Source organism: Equus quagga, chromosome 11 (genome assembly GCF_021613505.1).
Source record: "Equus quagga isolate Etosha38 chromosome 11, UCLA_HA_Equagga_1.0, whole genome shotgun sequence".
NCBI lineage: Eukaryota > Metazoa > Chordata > Mammalia > Perissodactyla > Equidae > Equus > Equus quagga.
The window spans coordinates 23,042,856-23,064,617 of NC_060277.1; the positions used below are offsets into that span (position 1 = coordinate 23,042,856).

Sequence of the window (21,762 nt, forward strand, 5' to 3'; positions counted from 1 at the left end):
TGGCTTTCTTCACCTCAGGGCTCACTCCAGACAGCCATCTGGTGGTCAAATAGGGAATGAATCCAAAAAATCTCTCTTCCTCTTCCTGTACTATACTCTTCCTTTTTCTCGGAAATTGTGCCCGTAGCATTTTTTTCTTCTGTTTCGCATTACTCTGGGTTAATCTCTCTCTCTTCTGCATATAAATACTCAATGCAGAAGAGAAGAGTTGTAATCCTTGTCCCGCTTTCTCACCTACCTCTTTCCTAGTCACACTCAATAAATCTCTCTCCATCTCTTCACCCCATATGTTTACTGAAAAAGAAAATGCCCCTAAGTAATGCGTTTTGTATCAAGGAATAGAAAGGCAAAATTTCATACTCAAAATTGAGTACATAAATCAACCTGCAAGACTCCTTTGACCTGTACTTGTCTTCAGTCTTCTCCATAGTCTTTCCACATGTTCATCCTTTTCTAATTAAACTAGCTTTTTGGTTTTGTTTTGTTTGAGTTTAGGGAGAGGTTTTTTATTTTACATTTTTGTGTTACCAAATTAATACAAGCTTACTGTTAAAAAGAAAAATATCAAACAGTCCTGAAGAGTATATATTTAAAAGTAAAGTTCTTTCCTTTCACTCACCATTTTACTTGGTTTGATTTTTTTTTTTAATACTAGTTTGTCTTTTTAGAACAGCAGTATGTATTTCTTAAGGAAAGTGGTGGATTGGTGGATATTTGTTTTATTATTCCTTATGCCCTATCCATGCATAATTAATAACAAATTTACTCATGAATGTATGTAGTATTACATGTACATGGTAAAAAAATTCAATCAGGACAAAAAGAGTTACAATGAAAAGTAAGCTTCCCTCCCATCTCAAACTAAGCAGTCTCCTTCCCCAAAGGCAGTAAGCTGTTCTGTGTCTTTTATGTCTCTGTAGAAATTTTCTGTGTGTGTGCTTAACATTTTTTACATACATAGAAACATAGTACACTCACTGGTTCCATTTGTCAGTGTATTATGGTGAGCTTTCCATATTAAGACAGGTAGATGTGGCTTTTGAAAATTTTAAAGGTCACAGAGTATTTATTCCATTGTATGTAGCCTTTATGGATGCCACACAATTTGTGTAACCAGTCCCCAACTGATAGACACAGGTTTTAGTCTTTTATAACTTATAAAAGATTGGGAATATTATAATCTTTAGTGAACATCCTTGTGTATATATTTTGGCTACATGTGTGAATGTATCTGCAGAATATATTCTTGGGGGTAGAACTGCTAAATCAAAGGATATGTCCATTTTTAAATTTTTTTTCTTTTTGAGGAAGATTAGCCCTGAGCTAACTAGTGCCAGTCCTCCTCTTTTTTGCTGAGGAAGCCTGGCCCTGAGCTAACAGCCGTGCCCATCTTCCTCTACTTTTATATATGGGACGCCTACCACACCATGGCTTGCCAAGTGGTGCCATGTCCGCACCTGGGATTCAAACTGGCGAACCCCAGGCCATGGAGACACGGAACATGTGAACTTAACCGCTGCGCCACTGGGCTGGCCCCCTCCATTTTTAATTTTGATAGATAGTTCTAAATTGTCCTCCAAAGAGATTTACCAAATTCTACTCCCGTCACTAGTGAGAGCTTTGTATTTACATTTCTTCAACAGTTGGAATGCAAGATAAATACAAAATACAAATCCTTTATTAAATGTATATGGTCTGAATAATTACCAATATTGTGGTGTTTTCCATTTCCAGGTATATATACATTACTGGTACAATGATGGCTATAATTTTAGCTATAATCATGAATCTAAACCTATATTTTCTTTTTCTTTTCCAGAGTTTCTACTTATTCTGTCTTGATTTTAGAAAGAGAGCTAAGGATTATAGTTGAGTTTTTATTAGTATAGAAAAATAGTATATAAAGCAAAATAGTATGTTTTTGCATTATATGTCAGAGAATATATGCATGGGCAAAAATCTGGCTATTGTGTAGTTGATACCATACAATTCTTATGATTTTTTTCCAAGAAAAACCATAATTAAAAGTCTGCCTAGTATATACAAAAGTCTAAATTTTAAGTAGCCCTCAGGTAGTAGAGAATTAGTAGGTAGGAGCTTCAAACTAAAAAATACCTCTTTTTACTTTAAACTATAGGTAAAAGTATAGTTATCCGGGTAGAAAGTAAGAAGTAACAGACTTTAGTTTGAATGTATGACCACTTGGACTAATGATTCCCTAGTTCCCCAAACAGGAATTGAGAAAATTGAGAGGCACTGCAGGTATTTCAGACAAATAGTTTTAAGTATGTATTGTCATTGAGAAATTACAGCACAAGATTTTCTAAAATAAACGGTGAATTGATTTAATCTAATCTTACAAGTAAAAATCTTTAATCTGTGGAGTGCTAAATTGTAACTATGTCCTTTATAGATTTTTTTTCTGTAATTTTACACACACATTTCCTTGGAGTCTTTCTTTCGGGACGTCTCAAAAAAATGTTTAAAAGCATAATTTGTATTTCCTTTTGTAGATACAAAATCTTACCCTAATCAGTGTGGAGTTACATGCTCGAACTAGGCGAGATTTAGAACCAGATCCGGAGTTTGACCCAATCTGTGCTCTGTTCTACTGCATCTCATCTGACACTCCACTACCGGATACAGACAAAACAGAACTCACGGGTGTAATAGTGATCGATAAAGACAAGACAGTCTCCAGTCAAGGTACTGTTCATTTTTATCCTAGCCACCCGAGGATGAACCTTTTAATGGGACAGTTTCTGTGCTAGAGATCTAAACCAAGCAAGCGTAAGGAACTCCTTTCTAGAATGTTTGCAGAGATGGGAGTAGGAAGTCTCATGTATAGCTTTGTCCTAGATTCATTATTCTTACTCGGATTATTGTTGGAAGTCAGAAGCAATACAATATAAAGTTGATATATAAAGTCTTAACAAAATTTCCAGTTAGCATATCTAATCTGTTCTAAATATTATTTTATAAAATACTAATTGTTAATACAGAATCCAAATGATTATGTATCTCTAGTTGGAGTAGACAATCTTCCTTATGTATACATTGCTGGTATTTTGTTGCTAATACAGTTTCTCTTTGCTTTAAGAAGTTAAGGTGCTTTTGTAAGTTAATGTTTTACAAGAGTCTTCCCAGATGGATTCTAACTTATGTTTCTATCTCTTCCGAAATATCTACACTTTTGGTTCAGAGGTTCTTCATATAGCATACCATTTTATAAAATACAAAATGTCCCTCTGCGGTTTTAAATGGTAACACATGAATTCAGTCAACTCAAGAGGAAGTCTTAGCACAGAGCAGAACCGTATAGGATTTTGCAGTTTAATCAGTGATATGCTTGAGCTGGCTTGTACCAGCTCATGAACCAATTGTTAAATTTTCATAATTTTTTTAATTAGTTGAAATTATTAGTAGTTTGAAATTATTCATGGTGTGAAGTCTTTATGTCATGGAAATAAGCAAGCACTACAAATCAAGGCTTTTGTTTCCCCTGGAGAGGTGGTTCTAAACATTTTCCAGCATACCACTGATTAAAATTAAAAACAGAAACAGTAATAAAATTTCTTTTCAGGTGACATTATTATCTGGGGAGTTTTGTGAATGTAGACTTTTCAGGAAAATAACTGAAAATATGAAATTTGAATTTTCAGTTGTGTATGAAACTAGAAAACCTTTAAAATGTAAGGAATAATATTGCTTACACAATTATATTTATAATAAACATTTTGTTTCTTTCTTAGATATCAGATATCAGACCCCATTACTTATTAGATCTGGAATTACAGGACTAGAAGTTACCTATGCTGCTGATGAGAAGGCACTTTTTCAAGAAATTGCAGCTATAATAAAGAGGTATTGTTTTGTATTTTCTGATTTTTCCAGTTTTAGTTCAGAGTCCTTTCATACTGTTGCTGATTAATACAGGTGAAGGTAGGAAAGAGGGGGAGAATCCCTGCCTGTGGCCCTTGAAAGTAGTTATCCCTGGAAAGATTTTGCTCTCACCGCCCACCACCATCACTGTTTCCATCAGATTAGGGATAGGAAAAAGAATATGCTGTTTCTAAGTTTGAGGGGCAAGTGAAAGAGAAATATTAGTTTAGCCTCTAGCTTTCAACTTGGAGTTTAGCATGATTTTTCTATAGGGGTAAAATAATGAAGAACATTACTAAAGTTAAATTGTATTATTCATTAAATGGGCTTCTACCTTAGGGGCCAGCCACCATTTCAGTACCTTTTTTTTTTTTTTAAGAAATTGTTTTTCTGAGTTCTAAACAAACCAATATTTCCAAAAATCTTCGGAATGCAGTCTCTTTATAAATTTAGGACTATATGGTATGTCTTTTGTGCACGTATTTCCTTAAAGATCTCTTTTGACCATTTGATAGTTGGCCTTGATGGTTGATAGTAGAATCTTGTCAAAATTTATGAAAAGAATTTTTTTAAAAACAAAAATATTTTCATTTAAAAATCAAACAATTAAGTGGATTTGTTGCATTTTCTCAAGACTATAACTCTTGGTAGCCATGGACTCTCATTAAGTGCTTCACTTTTCTAGGAACTTAAGATTTCTGCCCATTGCTAGGTTTAGGTTCTTAAATGCCTAAAGCAGGCTAAAACATACTCTGGATCCTGATGTATAGGTACACACTGTCCTTGAGCATGTGGTTACACTCTGTCCTTTCTGTTGTGCTTCCTATAGTTGAACTCCTTCCCATAAAACTGAGATATTCTACATTAAAGATCAGGATGATATTCTACAGGCTCAACATCTGTTGAATCTCAGACAGGTTAACAAACTATTTTAAATACTGGAAACCAGAAAATGTTTTCAACAAAACAAAACTAAATGTCAGAGCATCAAAAATGATATGCTGCTAGCCACCACTCTAGGGAGGAAAAAAGAAGAATGTATTTTTACCATTTATAGCACTGGTGACTGGATGGATTCTCATCCCTTTGAGTCTTGCCCTTGTCAGTCCTACCTTTTACCTTCTCACAGAAGTGATCAACGTGTCAGATGCTTTCAGTGCCCACACATTTATTTCTGCAAGCAACTTAGCAAAAGGAACATGTCAGAACATTAATGAACACTATTTTGTGTGCCAGCACACATCCAATAATGTCCTGGGCTTTGTATGCTTGTCTTCTCCGTGTTAGATATAGTCCTGCCAACGCTGAGAATTTTGTCAGTCATTTGCAAGTATAGTAACTTTCTTAAATATCCATAACATGAGTTATACTAGTAATTAAGAAAAATTCAGTAAACAGAACAAGACATTCTGGTTCTTACTATAAAAGATCATGTGATTATTTTAAAGAGAAGAAAAATGCTTAAATATCAACATTTCAATTTTTGATGTCCTTTATATTTTATTCCAAACAACCACCTGAGAGATTATCTCACTCTCACACCCCATTTGTTGAGTATCTACTCAACACAGGCTCTGTTAAGAGCATAGGCTTTGGAGTCAGCCAGCTCTGTATTTTTGTCTTGAGGAAGTTTCTTGTCTCTCTAAGCTTTAGTTTCCTCATCTGCAAAATAGGTAATAAATATGAGAATTAAATGAGGTAATGCAAATAAAACTCTTAACCTGGTTAGTACTTAAATATTAACTTTACATGTAAGGTACAGTGCTAGGTGCTATATATAAAACTGAATAAAATACAGATACATACTCTCAAAGACTTTTATTGACTTTGTTTTTCCATTCTTAACATTTATGTCCTTAGGTGCCAAATACAAAAGGTAATATAAAGTGATATTAAACAAGTAAAACCAAATCCATTATATTCTTGTCACAATCATTTTTCTCTTTCTATATTTCTTTGAACTATTAATAATTTTACGTTATTCCCAGCCTCTCTAACTTAAATATAAGCTTTGATTCCTCCTTTTTTCTCTTCCCTACATCCATACATTACATCCTATCCATTTAATCTCAGAATTATTTTTTAAGATCATGCCTTCTCCCCCATGCCCATCACCACTGCCCTAGTTAGAACTCCCTTATCTGGCCTCTGTACAGATCTTAATGGGTTATTTAAAATATTAATTGTGAAGCAACTTTTTTTTGCCTAAGCAAATAAAATCATTTTCATGTTTCTGCTGCTTCCATTTTCTTCACAGTTTTGTTTTTTCTCCACTACTAATCCCATCTACCCAACTTTGTTCTTTCTGTAACTTTAGGAGAGCTGATAGAGTGAATAAAATTCACAAAAATTGAAGAAAAAGTCACCAAGATTTTGTTATTGTCACCAAATGTTTTCACAGGAGAAATATAGAATCCTTGGGATTTTAAACTTGACACAGATGTTTTATCAGCTTTAAAAGTCTCTTGAGATGAAACAGCCTCTGGGTCAAAAAATAATAATCTGAAAAATATTGAGTGAAACTTATTTAGTAAATCTGTTAAGAGAAGCAGGGTAACTTTTTGTTGTTTTGTCAGCAGTCATCTCTGACCAGTAGCAGATTATAAAATATGTCTGTTTTATTAAAATGTCTTTTTAATTGAGAAAAAATTATTTTCAAAACATTATCAAAAAATGTGTACTTAACCAACTTTATAAGTCAGTTGCCACCACAGAGCAAGTAGCTGGCTAGAATAATAATTCTTGCAATAAGATTATAATGATAATAATTCTTGCAATAAGAAGAATAAGTTTGCATCTTGCAAAGTTCAGGTGAAGAAATTAGAAGAACTGTCTTTATAAGAGTTCTAATGGAAGGGCTCTTCTTGTGGCCAATGTGGCCACTCTGTAATGCCTGATCCAGGTGACTCAGTACTAAAGCAGTCACCTGCATGGGTTCTTTTCTGTGTGTGTGGGAATCCTTCACATCTGCCCCTGACAATCCTAAGAGCCACTTGATACTTCGGCCCCAGTTTCTCAAATTTAGACATTACATAGTTAGTTTTACAGGGAGGTGCACTTGTTGTACAGATAGTTCATCTTTGGCTGCTCTGAGAAGAATTTCACTTTAATGGAAGAGGTGATGAAGTTGCTATCAACAAAGATGTATTAAGGTATCGGATGTTATGTTAGAAGACTAATGAGCAGGTAGGGTGTTGGTAAACTTCTCTTGAGTGCCCTAGGATCTTTCTGGTCTTCCTTTATAAGAATTGACCTCTGAGACTAAGCTTTTGCCCCATTGTTACATATTGCCTTGCTTTCTTTTTCTTCTCCATGCTCATGCCATAATCCTGCTCTTCGTTCCAGAATCAACAGCCACATGGAACCTGCTACCAAGAAAATACTTTCTTTCCTTTTTTTTTTTAAAGATTGGCACCTGAGCTAACAACTGTTGCCAATCTTCTTTTTTTTTTTTTAAATTCTTCTCCCCAAAGCCCTCCAGTACATAGTTGTGTATTCTAGTTGTAGGTCCTTCTGGTTGTGCTATGTAGGACAGCACCTCAGCATGGCCTGACGAGCAGTGCCATGTCTGCGCCAAGGATCCGAACAGGCAAAACCCTGGGCCACCAAAGCAGAGCGCATGAACTTAACCACTTGGCCACCGGGCCAGCCCCCAAGAAAATACTTTCTTTTGTAGGTTGATGAAAAGGTCTATTTGGCTGGTCTGTTATGGTAATCAATAAGTGTTTATTATATAAGCAGGTTTTTTTCAAAAATTTCAACCCTATTTATATGGAGAAAAGCACATGGATAGTAGATATGTTATCATTTTCTCCTGACAAGTTTGAGGGCTACTCCATAAGTCTGTGATGGTATAACAGGATCACAAACAGATTAGCAGATATTAAAATTTACGTTATAGAATGTATTTGGATAGGCTTTTAAGGAATAGGAAAAATAAAAAATGCTATTGCAGAAGTTTGAACCTAGTTCTTTTTTTTTTTTTTTTTTTTTGATGAGGAATATTGGCCCTGAGCTGACATCTGTTACCAATCTTCCTCTTTTTGCTTGAGGAAGATTGTCACTGAGCTAACATCTGTGCTAATCTTCCTCTATTTTGTAAGCCACCACAGCATGGCTTGATGAGCAGTATGTAGGTCCGTGCCCAGGATCTGAACCGGTGAACCACGGGCCACTGAAGCAGAGTTCACAAACTTAACTGCTATGCCACCGGGTTGGCCCCAAACCTAGTTCTTTTGATATCAGCTACTTAAATCCTCCAGGGTTAAAAATAAGGAGACATTTTTGTGACATTCTTATTTTTGTTGACTCAGTAAAAAAGCCATTTGACACCCATTTTAAGAAAGTAGCTATGGAAGTATGATAAAATATTAGCTGACACCATTTCTAAAAATAGATTTGATCTACTCAAAATGATCCATTGTTATATCACAGACTTGCAGAGTAGCCCTATATAGCTTAAATCAGTAAATTAGTATATTCTGTACTACAGGCATTGGATGATTCTTCAGGTGTTAAATGATAGAATCTGGACAGGCTGCATAGCCCACAACTCATTATAGTGACTTTATCAGCAGTTATGTAAAACCCAACTTATAAATTTTTGTGATCTTTCACTCTGCTTTTTGGCTTTTATAAACAATACAATGATCAGAGTAATTTGGAGTTTATAATTTGATAGCATTACTGTAGTTTTTGCTCTCAAAAGTTCTTACTCTCAACTTGTGACTATAATCAGATCCTCTCTTCCACACACAATTTTCCCATTGAACTAAATCTTCATGTTTATTTTCCCTTACACTGTAACCAAACATTTTTCTATGGTGGTCACCATGGAAGTTCTAAGAGGAGCCACAAAGAAGCTCCTTCTGAGTTGGATACAGATTGTCAGTTCAGTTTTATGAATGCAACTCTGTGACCACAATAAGCACATTTTTCTCCTACTTTCTGATGCTGAGCTTCCCCACATTAATCTCACCCCCATTAATATTTTATTCTTCTATTAAACTGAGTCACCTTCCTTTTAAGTTTAGAGGACAAATCTGTCATTACTGAGTCCTTAATTCATGTGAGGACCAAGTCATTACTAAAATTAAGTGGGGAAAGAAAGACGTTTTCATTTTCTTCCTCAGCATTAAAACTGTTTAAGGACAGTATAGGTTAGAGGGGTAGAGAAGTGACAACAGTGTGATCTGGAGGGTCTTTTTCAAAATACAGTAGCCACACAGGCCCTCACACTTCACCCTGCCCCTACCCACATTACCCTCACTCATGTATTTCAGTGGTTATGCCTCCCTCCCACCCCACTTTCTGTCAGCCTCCATCCCAGGTTATATCAAATAAATACATAGTCTGAGTGAAAACTATGCTTGCCTTACCAAAGTAGCTTCAAATCCAAGAACTCTAATCCAATCACCTCATTCCTTCATGTATGGGAATTCTCTAGGTTCCACTATGTCATCCCTTGCCCATCTAAGAAACATTATAGAATATAGATTTTTATTTTTGTGCTTTATATCATGAAGAATGAGTTCTTCTGGTGAAAAGTTCAAATGTGTGTTCCTTGTTTAATTTTTCATTCCTTCTTTAGATATGATCCTGATATTCTGCTAGGGTACGAGATTCAGATGCATTCCTGGGGTTACCTCTTACAGAGGGCTGCTGCCTTAAGTGTGAACTTATGTCAGATGATCTCTCGGGTGCCAGGTATGAAGCACTGTGAATCTTGTGTGGTTTTACAGGGCAAATTACAAAGTAAATAAAGATAAGTTGTTAAAAAGTATTGTTATTCTAACCTAATTTTTAATACTAAATTGTGTAAGTTCTAGATGTATCATAACTCCATTAGAGAAAATTTAAAAGTCAAGAAAAGTCAAAGAAGAACTACTCCAATCTCACTGCTATATATACTGTTAATATATTTGTTGGGTTTTCTCTTTCAGTCATTTTTCATATACATCTGTAGGTCTTTATTTTTTATATGACGTAAATCATACATATATCCTATTTTTATTATGCTTCCTTCATCCAGCATCTTATCGTAGTTTTCTGTATTATGAGATAGTCTTCATAATCATTATGAAGCATGTAACATTTCTTTGCCTTGAAGTACCATTATGTTATTTCGTTTGTCTGCTTCTATGTTTTATCCATTTGGCTGGTAAGGAAGGAGATGGTAGAAGAACACTGACTGTTGAGTTTTATTTGGGTGTCAGGCTAAAAAATCGTGTGAATTTTGGAGGCTGTTCCCCAAAAGTCTGATCCTAATTGAAATGGGAGGGCAATAATAATATTCATATCAAAATTGCAGTTTATAGAGCACTTCTGAAAATTATATTTTCTTTATACCTATAGAATTTTTAGTAACTTTAAGAGGCTCCCCACAAGTCTGACTAGAGCAAGTAGCATGTGCTTTGGGAGGCTAAAAGATCAAATACAAAATCGGTGAAAACTAATCAAGAGTTCCTGGGAGAGAGGGTATGACTTCGATAAAATGTCTTAAGCACTGGTAAATTTAAAGGGAAAGGTTGAAGCTAGACGTTTGAAGGACAATAAATATTTTGAGCACTGCAAAAGCTTAGAATAAAGAGGCAGAGTACTTTGTTTAGTTTTTCATTGCATGACTTTTTCTGTAGCTTCTGTGTTCCTTGATAGGAATAGTGGTATATCTCAATCTTTTCAGCATTTCATTTGGGATAGGTTTTTGAATATTCAGGAGGGGCGGCATGAGTGTTCACTGTGCTTTAATTACTTGTAACAGGCAAGGTATATGACTTCAGATCATAAGAGTGAATGAAAGCGCTTGTCCTTTCAGCACACTGCTGAAACTATTTTTATGAGGCAACATGGTGCAATAGAAAGGGCATGGTTAGGGAGGCGGCATAGTAAAGAGCAGAGATTCTGGAGGAAGACTGCCTGGGTTCAAATCCTGGCTATACTGCTGACTAGCTGTGTGATGTCCAGCAAGCTTAACCTATCTATAGCTCAATTTGTTCATCTGTAAAATGGCAATGATAATAGAACTTATCTCATAGGGCGATTGTGAAGTACTTAGAACTGTGCCTGAGAACATAGTAAACATTATGTGTGTTTGTTAAATAAAGAAAAAAAACTTTTAAACATTATCTCTTTAAAATAAAAAACGAAAAGGGGTAAGTGTGTGTACATGGTCTTTGGAATCAGGTAACCCTGGTTTAGAATACTGATTCTGTTAACTTTATGACCTGGGGCAAGATATAACATTTCTGAGTGGAATTTACTACAATGTAAAATAAAAAGTATACTAACATAGTAAAATAGCTGTATTAAAATAAAAGAAATAATGTTAGTAAAGATCTTAGATCATAATAGACGTTCAGTATATGGTAAATATGTTTATTATTCAGAGCCTATAATCAACAACATACCCAGTGTTATATAAGAGAAACACATTTTAGTTTCTTTTCTAGGTAAAATCATCACCTAAGAAACTAGACTCAGAACTCTGTTTGTTGTAAGAGGAACTCTTCATCTAGTTCTCCATACACAGTTAAGAGAATTTCATCCTAAATATGAACATCACTAACTGATGTCAGCAGATTTTCAGAAAATTGTTTAGGTTAAAAACTCTACCATTTTTTCCCAAGAAATTATCAGTTTAACTTAAACATTTTTCATCCTAACATCAAAGAAATGCTGTGGCATTAGGAGTTTGTAAAAATAGTGCCAGAAATTACCAAACTTAAAGAGGAAAGGGTTTATTGTTTTAAAACTACATGTGTGTGTATCTACATTTTTTAATTTAAAAAATACATAGTTTTCAGATACATTTATTTCACAAAATTCTTTCATAACTTCAAGAAAAAAGAAAAGTTGTTTTATTAGTCAAAATAATGATTATTCTCAAAGTCTGATACAAAACAGACTGTGAGTTACATTTCATCTTTAATCTTCATCTTTAATCTTTATTATTCTCATTTTCTTTGGCAAAATTTGCTTGGAAATTTGGTCTCTGTGAGTCCTGATGCAACCCATATTTACTTCTGTAGATGACAAAATTGAGAACAGATTTGCAGCTGAAAGAGATGAGTATGGATCAGATACAATGAGTGAGATAAATATTGTTGGCCGAATTACGCTGAATCTTTGGAGAATCATGAAAAATGAGGTAAGGTGCTTTATGTAATATTTTGTTTGGAAACAGATTAGATCAATGTAACGATTTTAATAATTATAGAGTGTTAGTATACTACTATATAACTTATGCTTCTTTGTGAATTATTTTTATTATACTTAATTAGTTACAGAAATAAATTCTGCTTTTTAAAATGCAAAGCTACAAAAGTATTTAGTATTATTGATGAATTTTAGTTTTTTTCTATTTGTGTCTAAAGTAGCAGTAGCTAGAAAAGTCTATAGCTATCATAAAATATTATGTTGTGTGTGTTGAATGTTGTATAATTTCATCATTTTTTGCACTTGAATCATTTTTGCACTTAAATCCAGATGAATATAGCTTGGCTTTTTTGATTTATTACAGTAAGAAAAATTTATTCTCAACATAGGAAAGAACTTTTTGAACTAAGGATATTTAAAAACTGGGTCTGGTGTATAAGGTAAATTGGAAAGAGAGAATTTCGAAATAGTTAATAGGAGCATCCAGTTGAGGCTTTGGGGGCTCAGATAAGGATTTTGGTGGTATAAATTTCACCAAACTACAGTCACGAGTTGCTTGACGATGAGGTTACATTCTGAGAAATGCGTCGTTAGGCAATTGCGTAGTTGTGTGAACATCATAGAATGTACTTACACAAACCTAGATATAGCCTATTACACACCTAGGCTATATGATACTAATCTTACAGGACCACCATCGAATATGCAGTCCGTCATTGACTGAAACGTCATTATGTGGTGTGTGATTGTATCTTACTAATTTACAATAACTCAGAGAAATAATTCTTTCACTAAAAATGTGAGATCATAGGGTCCTAGGTCATATTTACGTCCTTGAAGTTGCCTGATTTCTCTTATTGAAATGTAAAAAAGATGCCTACTGTAAGTTGGTCCATTCTCAGGTTTTGAACTTTGGATAATATCAGATAAAATGTTTATATTTAAAAGAAGCTCTTCAGTTGTTTCTCTTTGAAACTACTTTCTCATTATACATTTTCTATTATATGCAAATATTCACTATGATCTTTCTGGCTCTTCTAGATTTATATAAAACATTTGACTTTCCGTACATACCCTCTGCAGTTCTTTTGGGCACTATAACACAGTAATTCTTTCAGATAAGGAAAGAATTATATATATAATTATATATATAATTTATATAAAATTCAGGTATTCTCATTTTTCTTTTTATTTCCTCTCCCCACCATGAGCCTAAAGTTATGCTCACATTTCATCTAATTCAAAAATGTACAATATATGTATCTGCTTGAAGATAATTTTATCCTATTGTTTTCTTCTTAAAATGTTATCAGAGCACAAGAATCTCCAGTGACTTCAAAATAATTCCTAGTGACAGAGATAGGATATGCAAAGTAGAGAGATTGTGGTATATTTGGTTTGTATATTCCGTTATATATTTCAAACTGCAGTCTCTAATAATGCCTGGGACGAACGCATACATTAAGTATGTAAACACAAAATTAAATTATTGAATCTTAATTTCAGGGCTGTTTTCATCCTTGACAATCCAAAGGCAGCTGTAGCAATTATCTACTATTAGCTTAAAATCACAAATTAGAGAGTAAGTACTTTTTCAAAGTTTAGGGCTTTCTGTAGTCCTTACTGAAAATTCAGGGTCAAAGCCTTTCTCTAATTCTAGGCTGAATATTTTCTATCTCTGATCTTTGTCAGCTGGCCTTGAGAATTTTCTGCATGTTAGAGGCCCGCAAACTATTTTTTCTGGATTTAAGCAGTTCCAAAAGCTCCTTTTTATCCTTATTTCTTTTATCTGTGTCTCCTTCATGACACTTAGCAGTTTCTGACTCTATTATTGTTTTTTAAATCTTAACAGTTTGTTTTTACAATATGCTCTTTATTAAAAATAGTTCCTGTGCACTATAAAAAAGACAAAATAAATGCAGAAGAGTATGTAAAATGAAAGTGCAATCTCCTTGTTCTCTCTAGGACATGTACACAGCAGTTGCATTCCCCAGACACAGTTTACAATTGAATGGCTATCCTTTTTTCTATGCCTAGTTTGGGTTTAATAAAATTTGTTGGTGTTTTATTTTGTTTTATGTTTTTTTTTGGAGGAAGATTAGCCCTGAGCTAACTGCTGCCAATCCTCCTCTTTTCGCTGAGGAAGACTGGCCCTTAGCTAACATACATGCCCATCTTCCTCTGCTTTATATGTGGGGTGCCTACCACAGCATGGTGTGCCAAGCGGTGCCATGTCTGCACCCGGGATCCAAAATGGTGAACCCCAAGCCGCCGAAGCAGAACGTGTGCACTTAACCACTGCGCCACCAGGCTGGCCCCTAAAATTTGTTTTTTAATATGCTAGTTTTCACTCTCCTGGTTAACTTTAACATAGAATTACTGCTATTCCCCTGGACTTTAAATCCTCAGTAACAAAAATAGTGCTCATAATATATTTGTTGACTGCTTGAATGAAAGAATGACTCTTCCCCAGAAGATTATATTTAAAGGCCTTCTGGGTATCAGCTTAATCCAGGCCTTTCAAGAATTTGCCAAGTAGGTTGGGAACAGATCTGATTTAATTCAACAAGTATTTATTGAGTTCCATCTCTAGGACACACGTTTGGGCCTGGGTTTATAGCAGTAAGAGTATAGCTGGCTCCTCTATTTTAACAGGCAGGAAGGCAGATTCTGTGGGTGCCGATGTTGGTAGGTGGGTAGATGTGCCAGTGAGAATCTGTGGAGGTTCTCTTCTCATTGCTTCAGTTTTCTCAGTGAAATAGGAATCACTGTGCTCAGCTGAGAGTGCGCATAGTGGAGGGGCTTTTGGGGTTTGAAGAGAGAAAAGTGTGAAAGTTATCTAGGAGAATTTGAGAGTGGTTAATGCAGAAACTATAGTATAAAAGCTAGGCAGCACTGGGAGCCCATTTGAGATTTGTATCAGGAAATTAAAGAGATACCTGCCAGCTACGTTCACATTCACAGGTCTAAGTAGAGAGTAACAGAGGGTTAGATTTGACCACAAGTCGCAAGCAAAGGGTTATGGCTTTGCTAAAGTTTCGTTAATTACAAATAAAGCAGCAGAGGGGCAAAGAAATGAATAGTATGTGCAAAGTTGTGATTATAATGATCGACTGTGGAATTTGAGCTAGATAAGGAGCAAAGAGAGGTTGCGGCACCAGAGGGAGTAAACTGGAAGGATAGGACATGGTGGTCAGAGAATGGGATGCATGAGATTATGGAGGGAATACAGTCATTGGTGGTTATAGATATTGAAGTATGATCTTGGGAGTGGGTGGCTAAGGTGGGGTAGAGATAGTGACATGTGAATTTACGTCTAAGACCTGTCTCTGATGGCAGTGCAGGAGGGGAGAAGACCAAAGGTAAGGAAACCAGTAACATTATTAGGGTAGCCCAAATGAAAGTTGGCAGTGGTGTAGGGATTCAAAAAACAATTTAGAGGATAAATCCACAAGAACTGGATGTACAAAAAGATGAAGAAGAAGAGGTTTCAAGAATGATTTTCGGGGTTCTGGCATAGATAGTTTAAGATCACGTTTAGGTGGGAAAATGATGCTTTAAGAATACAGAGCATGAGGTATCAGTCAAATATCCAGGTGAAGATACCCACAGACATTTCAATAGGAATGTCCCACATATGGGGTAGAGGTCTGGATTAGAGATACTGCCTTGTAAGTCACATGAGAGTGAATGACCTCAGCAAAAAGTGAATGGAGAGAGCCATCAGGACTCAGCCAAGGACAACATTTTTGTGAAGGAAAACATTTTGAGGAGTAGACAGAGGAATCAGATCCTAAGAAAGAGTAGTCAGATAAGATAATGAGGAACTGGGAGAGAACACTCCCAACAGTCACTAGGAAGGTCAGATGCTTCTGTGCATGCATCGAAGCCTCACATTATCTCAGTTTGGTAACATTAGAATCTGGTTCTAATACTCTCTATTATGGTTTCAGTCTGTCAATAAGCATGTTTCAGGTGCTTTTTAAAATTAAGACACTGTGATGGGCAATGAAGATTATGTAAAGAGGTAAAATGATATACTCCCTTGCATTCATATATTGCTTTATCATTTATAAGGCACTTTTACAGACTCATCATTATAAAATTTTGATAGTCACAAAGTTGCAGCATAAGTAAGACAACAAAGTAGTGAGGTGTCATTCTAAATGAGGAAACTGAAGTTCACAGAGGATAAGTGACTTGCCTGAAACCTCACAGCTAGTAAGGGATCAAGACTCAGGCTCATTGTGGGCATGCTCTCTGTCCTGAGAGAGTTTGTTGTATATTTTAAGCATATGTAAAATAAAATATGTATAAAATATATAATAAGCTCTCTGACGACAGAGAGCATGTTCAGAATGAGTGTGTGAGGGTGTGTGTATATGTGTATGTATGTGTGTGTATAGTTATAGTATCCATTGATCTCCTAAATATATTATATGGCTTTGATAGGGCATCTATCACTGACCTTATAGGCACCATATAAGAGCCAAATGAGACATCAGTGGTATATACATTTAGAGGAAAAGAGATGACTGTTGTGTCTTGGGGGCTGGGGGAGTGTGGTGACAAAGATATTCTTGCTGTCAAACAACACTCTAACACTCTAGAAAACACAGACTTCTCAGCAAATAATTGGTGCATATTAGAGTACAGGGTAAGCAGCTGTAACAAAGGAATACCTTACAGCAATTAAGAAGAATAAAATATTGCCACATTGAACAACATAGATGAATCTCAGATGTAATGTTGAGCAAAAGAAACTAGATAAATAATAGTACATAATAACTAGTTCCATTTATTATAAAGTTTAAAAATAAGCAAGGCTAACCTACAGTGGTTAACTTTTATAAGTATTGACTGGGACAGGGCCTGCACAAGGGAGCCTTCCAGAGTCCTAAAATTTCCCATGTCTTCATATGGGTGATAATTACATGAATGTATGCAAACATGAAAATCATGAGTTGTTCACTTTAAATTTGTGGACATTTCTTTATATGCAGTATATGTCAATCAAAAATAATTTTTAGTTGAAGACTCAGGAAATGAGGAACAACTGAAGGAATAAGGTGTTAGAGGATGTAGGGCACAGGTGCTTAGTTATGGTTGCCTTCCCTTTTTTTCCTTTCACCTTTATTTTCTTTACTCCCCTGCACTAATACTCTGACTGCCTCTCCCAGTTCTGAGTAAGTTTGTTCCCAAAGTCATTAACCATTATGTTTTGCACTTTGACTCTATGAATGGAAAAGTGATCCCTCTATCAGCCCATTCCTTTTATCAATAGGATAAATGGTCCAACACTGTAACGTTTTGTTGATTTATTGATCAATTCTGACTTTGATCTACATAGTACATTTATCCAATTTTTAACTTATTCAGACTTCCCCCCAACTCCTAATTCATATTTTTAGGTTCATATTTCGACTTCTAGAGTAAATCGCTCTCTAAAGATTGCAACATTCTGAAGATGAGGCATCTTAATTTTAGAGTTTATGTTTCCTTCCTTTAATTTTACTCACAGCTGAGATTATAGCTGTGCATTTTTATGCTTTTGTGACACCAAGGAAACCCAAAGTAGAGTGGGTGTTATAAGGTTATAATACTTGTTTAGTCTTAATCCAATTTATGAAATTGTTCTATTTGAAATAAAATCAACCCAGAACATAGGTCTCCATCTGCCTCAGATATTGGGGACCAATTTCTAAGATTTTATTTGAGGTCACAAAATCCCCTAGTTAATCTTAATAGGTCAATTTACGTGGCAAACTTCAGATTTTTCCCTCAGGAGAGAGCTACAGGACAAGGGGATCTTTTCTGTGGATATGTTTTTGACTGATTGTTTTAATGAAGATATATACTGTGGCAGAAGTTTAGATTTAGGCTCGAGTGCTATCCTCTATATTAGGTAATGATGTAACAGCCTGAGATCAGATGTTTGGCTCTATTTTCTGTAATACTAAATGGAAATTAAATACAAAAAACTAAATGAAAATATTCATTAGCAGGTAGAAGAGCCATTCAAATATTGGGACTTGATAATAAAATGAGTTATTTATTTTTGAGAGAAGTACTCCAGGCCAGTAGTGATTTTTGGGAAAGAAATGGTAATTTACTTCTAAGATAATGGATTAGTATCTGCTTTATACTGGTGACTCTAGAATAAGCTCATTCCAATGGTTAAAACTGTGTGTGTGTGAGTGTGTGTGTGTGTGTGTGTGTGTGAGTGAGTACACACACACACTCTGAAGTATGCTACTTTCCAATGCTGTCGTCCTGGAGAGTGATAGAAATTGTACATCAAGACTAATTTGGGTCACTGCACTTAGATGAGCTTAATGTTCACTCCCGGTTTTCTACTTGCTGGATTGTAGAAGTGGAAAAGAAAAATGTTTTAAAGTTATAATATAATATACAAATGTAAAGTGCTATTTGAACTATTCCTCAGAATCTCAAGCTGACCTAAGAATGGGGACTACGGGTTCCTTAATTTCCATTTTGCATTGAAATACCTACCATTGTCTAGATTGCTTGTGTCTTATAGGTATTTCTGAGAGATCATCTAGCTAGAGGTATGTTTTATTAATTTGGACCCTTTTTCAGTATTCCTTTCCCATTATTAACACAACTTTTACCTACACGATCTGAAGTTGGGGAAACATTTCTGCCATTTCCTTTTTAATCTTTTGCTTTTGGACTGAAAGTTAAGTGACTCCATAATGTCCATGTATTGGGTCTTAGTACTGATGTAATTCTTGGGAGCAGGATGAATGCCTACCTTTAACTAGATAACACATCCTTGAATCTGTGGAGTCCTGTTAAGCAGCCTGTCATCAAGGACCAAAAGGTAAGTAGGAAGGAACAAAAAATTAGTTTGCTTAACAGGGCTTCTGTCTGTCAGTATTTGTATTGGCATAGACTATAAAAAGACATGATAAGAACTGGGATCTCTTAAGTATTACATGACCAAGTTGAATCTCATCAAGTCTGATTTTTTTCCAATTAAATATTAATTTATTATAAACATTTCTGTCCAGTAGGCTATATAGCCATAGCTTTAAATTAATTATGATTCAGTTATAACACAAATCATTTTTATAAGTACCTTCCATATCTACTATAAAATGTTAGAAGCAATATTTGGGGTCTTTTAGAACCAAATTTGCACATAAATACAAGCATTATTCTAATAGAGTCTTGCTTTTTTTCAGGTGGCTCTAACTAACTACACCTTTGAAAATGTGAGCTTTCACGTTCTTCATCAGCGTTTTCCCCTCTTTACCTTCCGAGTCTTATCAGATTGGTTTGATAACAAGACAGATCTATACAGGTAATGTTTTATAACTCTCAAGAGGATACTATCTCTTTTTAAAAATCAGTATTGTTGGAATATAATTTATATACAATAAAATGCACACATTTGAAGTGTATTGTGTGATAACTTTGAAAAATGCAAATACCTTATAACCAGTATCTTGATCAAGGTAAAGAACGTTTGTAACACCCAGAAAATTTCCTTATACAACTTTGCAGTCAACCTACCTATTCCTGAACCACCCACATAAGTACTAGTTGAATTTCTATTACTATAGATTAGTTTTGCCAGTTCTAGAACCTCGTATAAATAGAATTATTTACAGTCTACCCCTTTGTGTCTGACTTCTTTGAAGAAACTCAGCATAATGTTTTTTGAAAGCACTGAATCCTAGCCACTAGACCACCAGGAAACTGTAGCATAATATTTTTTGAGATTCAGTCATGTTTTTGCATAAACCAGTATTTTGTTCATTTTTATTACTAAATAATATTCAATCATATGAACGTACCACTATTTACCCAGTCACCTGTTGATGGACAATTGGGTTGTTTATAGTTTGAGGCTACTATGAATAAAACTATAAGGCAAGTCTTCGTGTGTGTGAACATACGTTTTCATTTCTTTAGCAGTAGAATTGCCAGGTCACATGGTTAGCATGTTTAACATGTTAAGAAACTGCTAAATTGTTTTCTTTGGCAATTCTTCTAGTGCAAGTCTGCTGGCAACAAATTCTCTCAGCCTTTATTTATCTGAAAATGTCTTTATCTTGCCCTTACTTTTGAATGATATTTTCAATGTCTAATTTTGGGGTTGAGATTTTTTTTTACCCCACCAATTTAAAGATTTCATTCCCTTTTCTTCTGTCCTCCATTGTTTCTGATGAGAAACAACAGTCATTCTCATTTTTCCACTGTATGCAATGCATTTTTTTTCAAAGTCAGGCTTAACGAACGGTTGGTTGACTGCTGTTGTTACTCTGTGTGGAGGCAGGGGAAGTTATTCAGTTCTCACTTCTGACTGAAGTTAGTCATCCTTGGAAGTTCCTCTTCTCCTGGAGCTCAGGAATGAGGCCTTCTCCGCGTTCCTGCTCCTCCTACAGCAGTGATGGACTTCTGCTTTGTACCACGCCAGGTCCTGGCCCTAGGCAGGTTTCTTGACTCTCTCAGTGGAAAATGGTGTTTGCTTCTACTCCCTTCTCAGCGGTAGTGTATGTTTCCCTGAAATCTATGTTGGGAAGGTTTCCTGCCTCTTTCCCAGTGGTGCACAGTTGTTGCTTGCTGCTTAGTACAAAGCCCACGGTTGAAACTAGTTTCCTTCCCCTCCCTCATGTGTAGCTTTTGCTGCTACCCCTCTTCCCAGCAGCAGACATCTTTTGCGTCTATTCTTTCCCTGAGGATTGGAGAGTCTCCTACTGGTCCCATAGCACCTCAAAGCTTTGCTTCATATGAGAGAAGGGTCAGAGGAAATTGCGGGGTTTCATTTCTTTGTGCTCTCTCCTGCCCCACCCCCAGTCTTTCACACGCATTTGATGGGGGTCCATGGAAAAAGACTGTGCTGGTGTCTGGGGCTCCAAGTGATTCTAAACTGTCATGCTAGCCCCTACATGACCTTTAAGAATTTGTTAACATTTTAACTGTTTCATTCTTACCTAATTTTATGGCAGCTGCCTCTCCCTCCTGTGTTCTGCCACAGATGAAATAGGTTGTGTCCTGCCTGTCCTTAGATGAGTTTGTCACCCTGTGAAATTTAGTTCACCTGATTCTCTTGTAACTTCAGTTTTCTGATGACTTCAAGAAAACTTATGATTTTGTAGATTATCCAGCTTTTTATCATTGTTAGACTAGAGTGATGTTCTTCTGCAGCTTTCTACATCCAAAGCAGAACTCCATAATTTTTTTTCCTAGTTGCTTTCAAGATTTTCCTCTTTGCCTTTGGCTTTCAGTAATTTCACTATGATATTCCTATAAGTAGATTTTTTTTATTGTTATATTTATCTTTCTTGTTGTTTGCTGAGCTTCTTAGGTCTTTTAAGTTGAGGTTTTTCATCAAATTTAGGAAATATTTGGTTATTATTTCTTTAAATATTTTTATGCCCCTGCTCTTACTCTCTTTCTAAGGCTCCAATTACGTGTATGTTAGACTTTTTTTTTTTTTTCAGGAAGATTAGCCCTGAGCTAACTACTGCCAACCCTCCTCTTTTTGCTGAGGAAGACTGGCCCTGAGCTAACATCCATGCCCATCTTCTTCTGCTTTATATGTGGGACACCTGCCACAGCATGGCTTTTGCCAAGCCGTGCCATGTCCGCATCCGGGATCCGAACCAGCGAACCCTGGGCTGCCAAGAAGCGAAGCATGCAAACTTAACTGCTGTGCCACTGGGCCAGCCCCTATGTTAGACTGTTTGACAGTGT

General features: G+C 35.6%; 1 protein-coding gene across 2 annotated transcripts in view; it reads left to right on the top strand.

Moving 5' to 3' along the window:
* The window catches only part of REV3L (REV3 like, DNA directed polymerase zeta catalytic subunit), a 172,149-nt gene that overhangs the window by 103,513 nt on the left and 46,874 nt on the right, over window positions 1-21,762 (top strand). For both annotated transcript variants that reach the window (XM_046674363.1, XM_046674364.1), the window contains exons 17-21: window positions 2,514-2,706; window positions 3,753-3,864; window positions 9,473-9,588; window positions 11,910-12,028; window positions 19,245-19,363. In XM_046674363.1, the coding sequence (XP_046530319.1) occupies window positions 2,514-2,706; window positions 3,753-3,864; window positions 9,473-9,588; window positions 11,910-12,028; window positions 19,245-19,363 (659 nt within the window). The remainder of the gene's footprint in view (window positions 1-2,513; window positions 2,707-3,752; window positions 3,865-9,472; window positions 9,589-11,909; window positions 12,029-19,244; window positions 19,364-21,762) is intronic.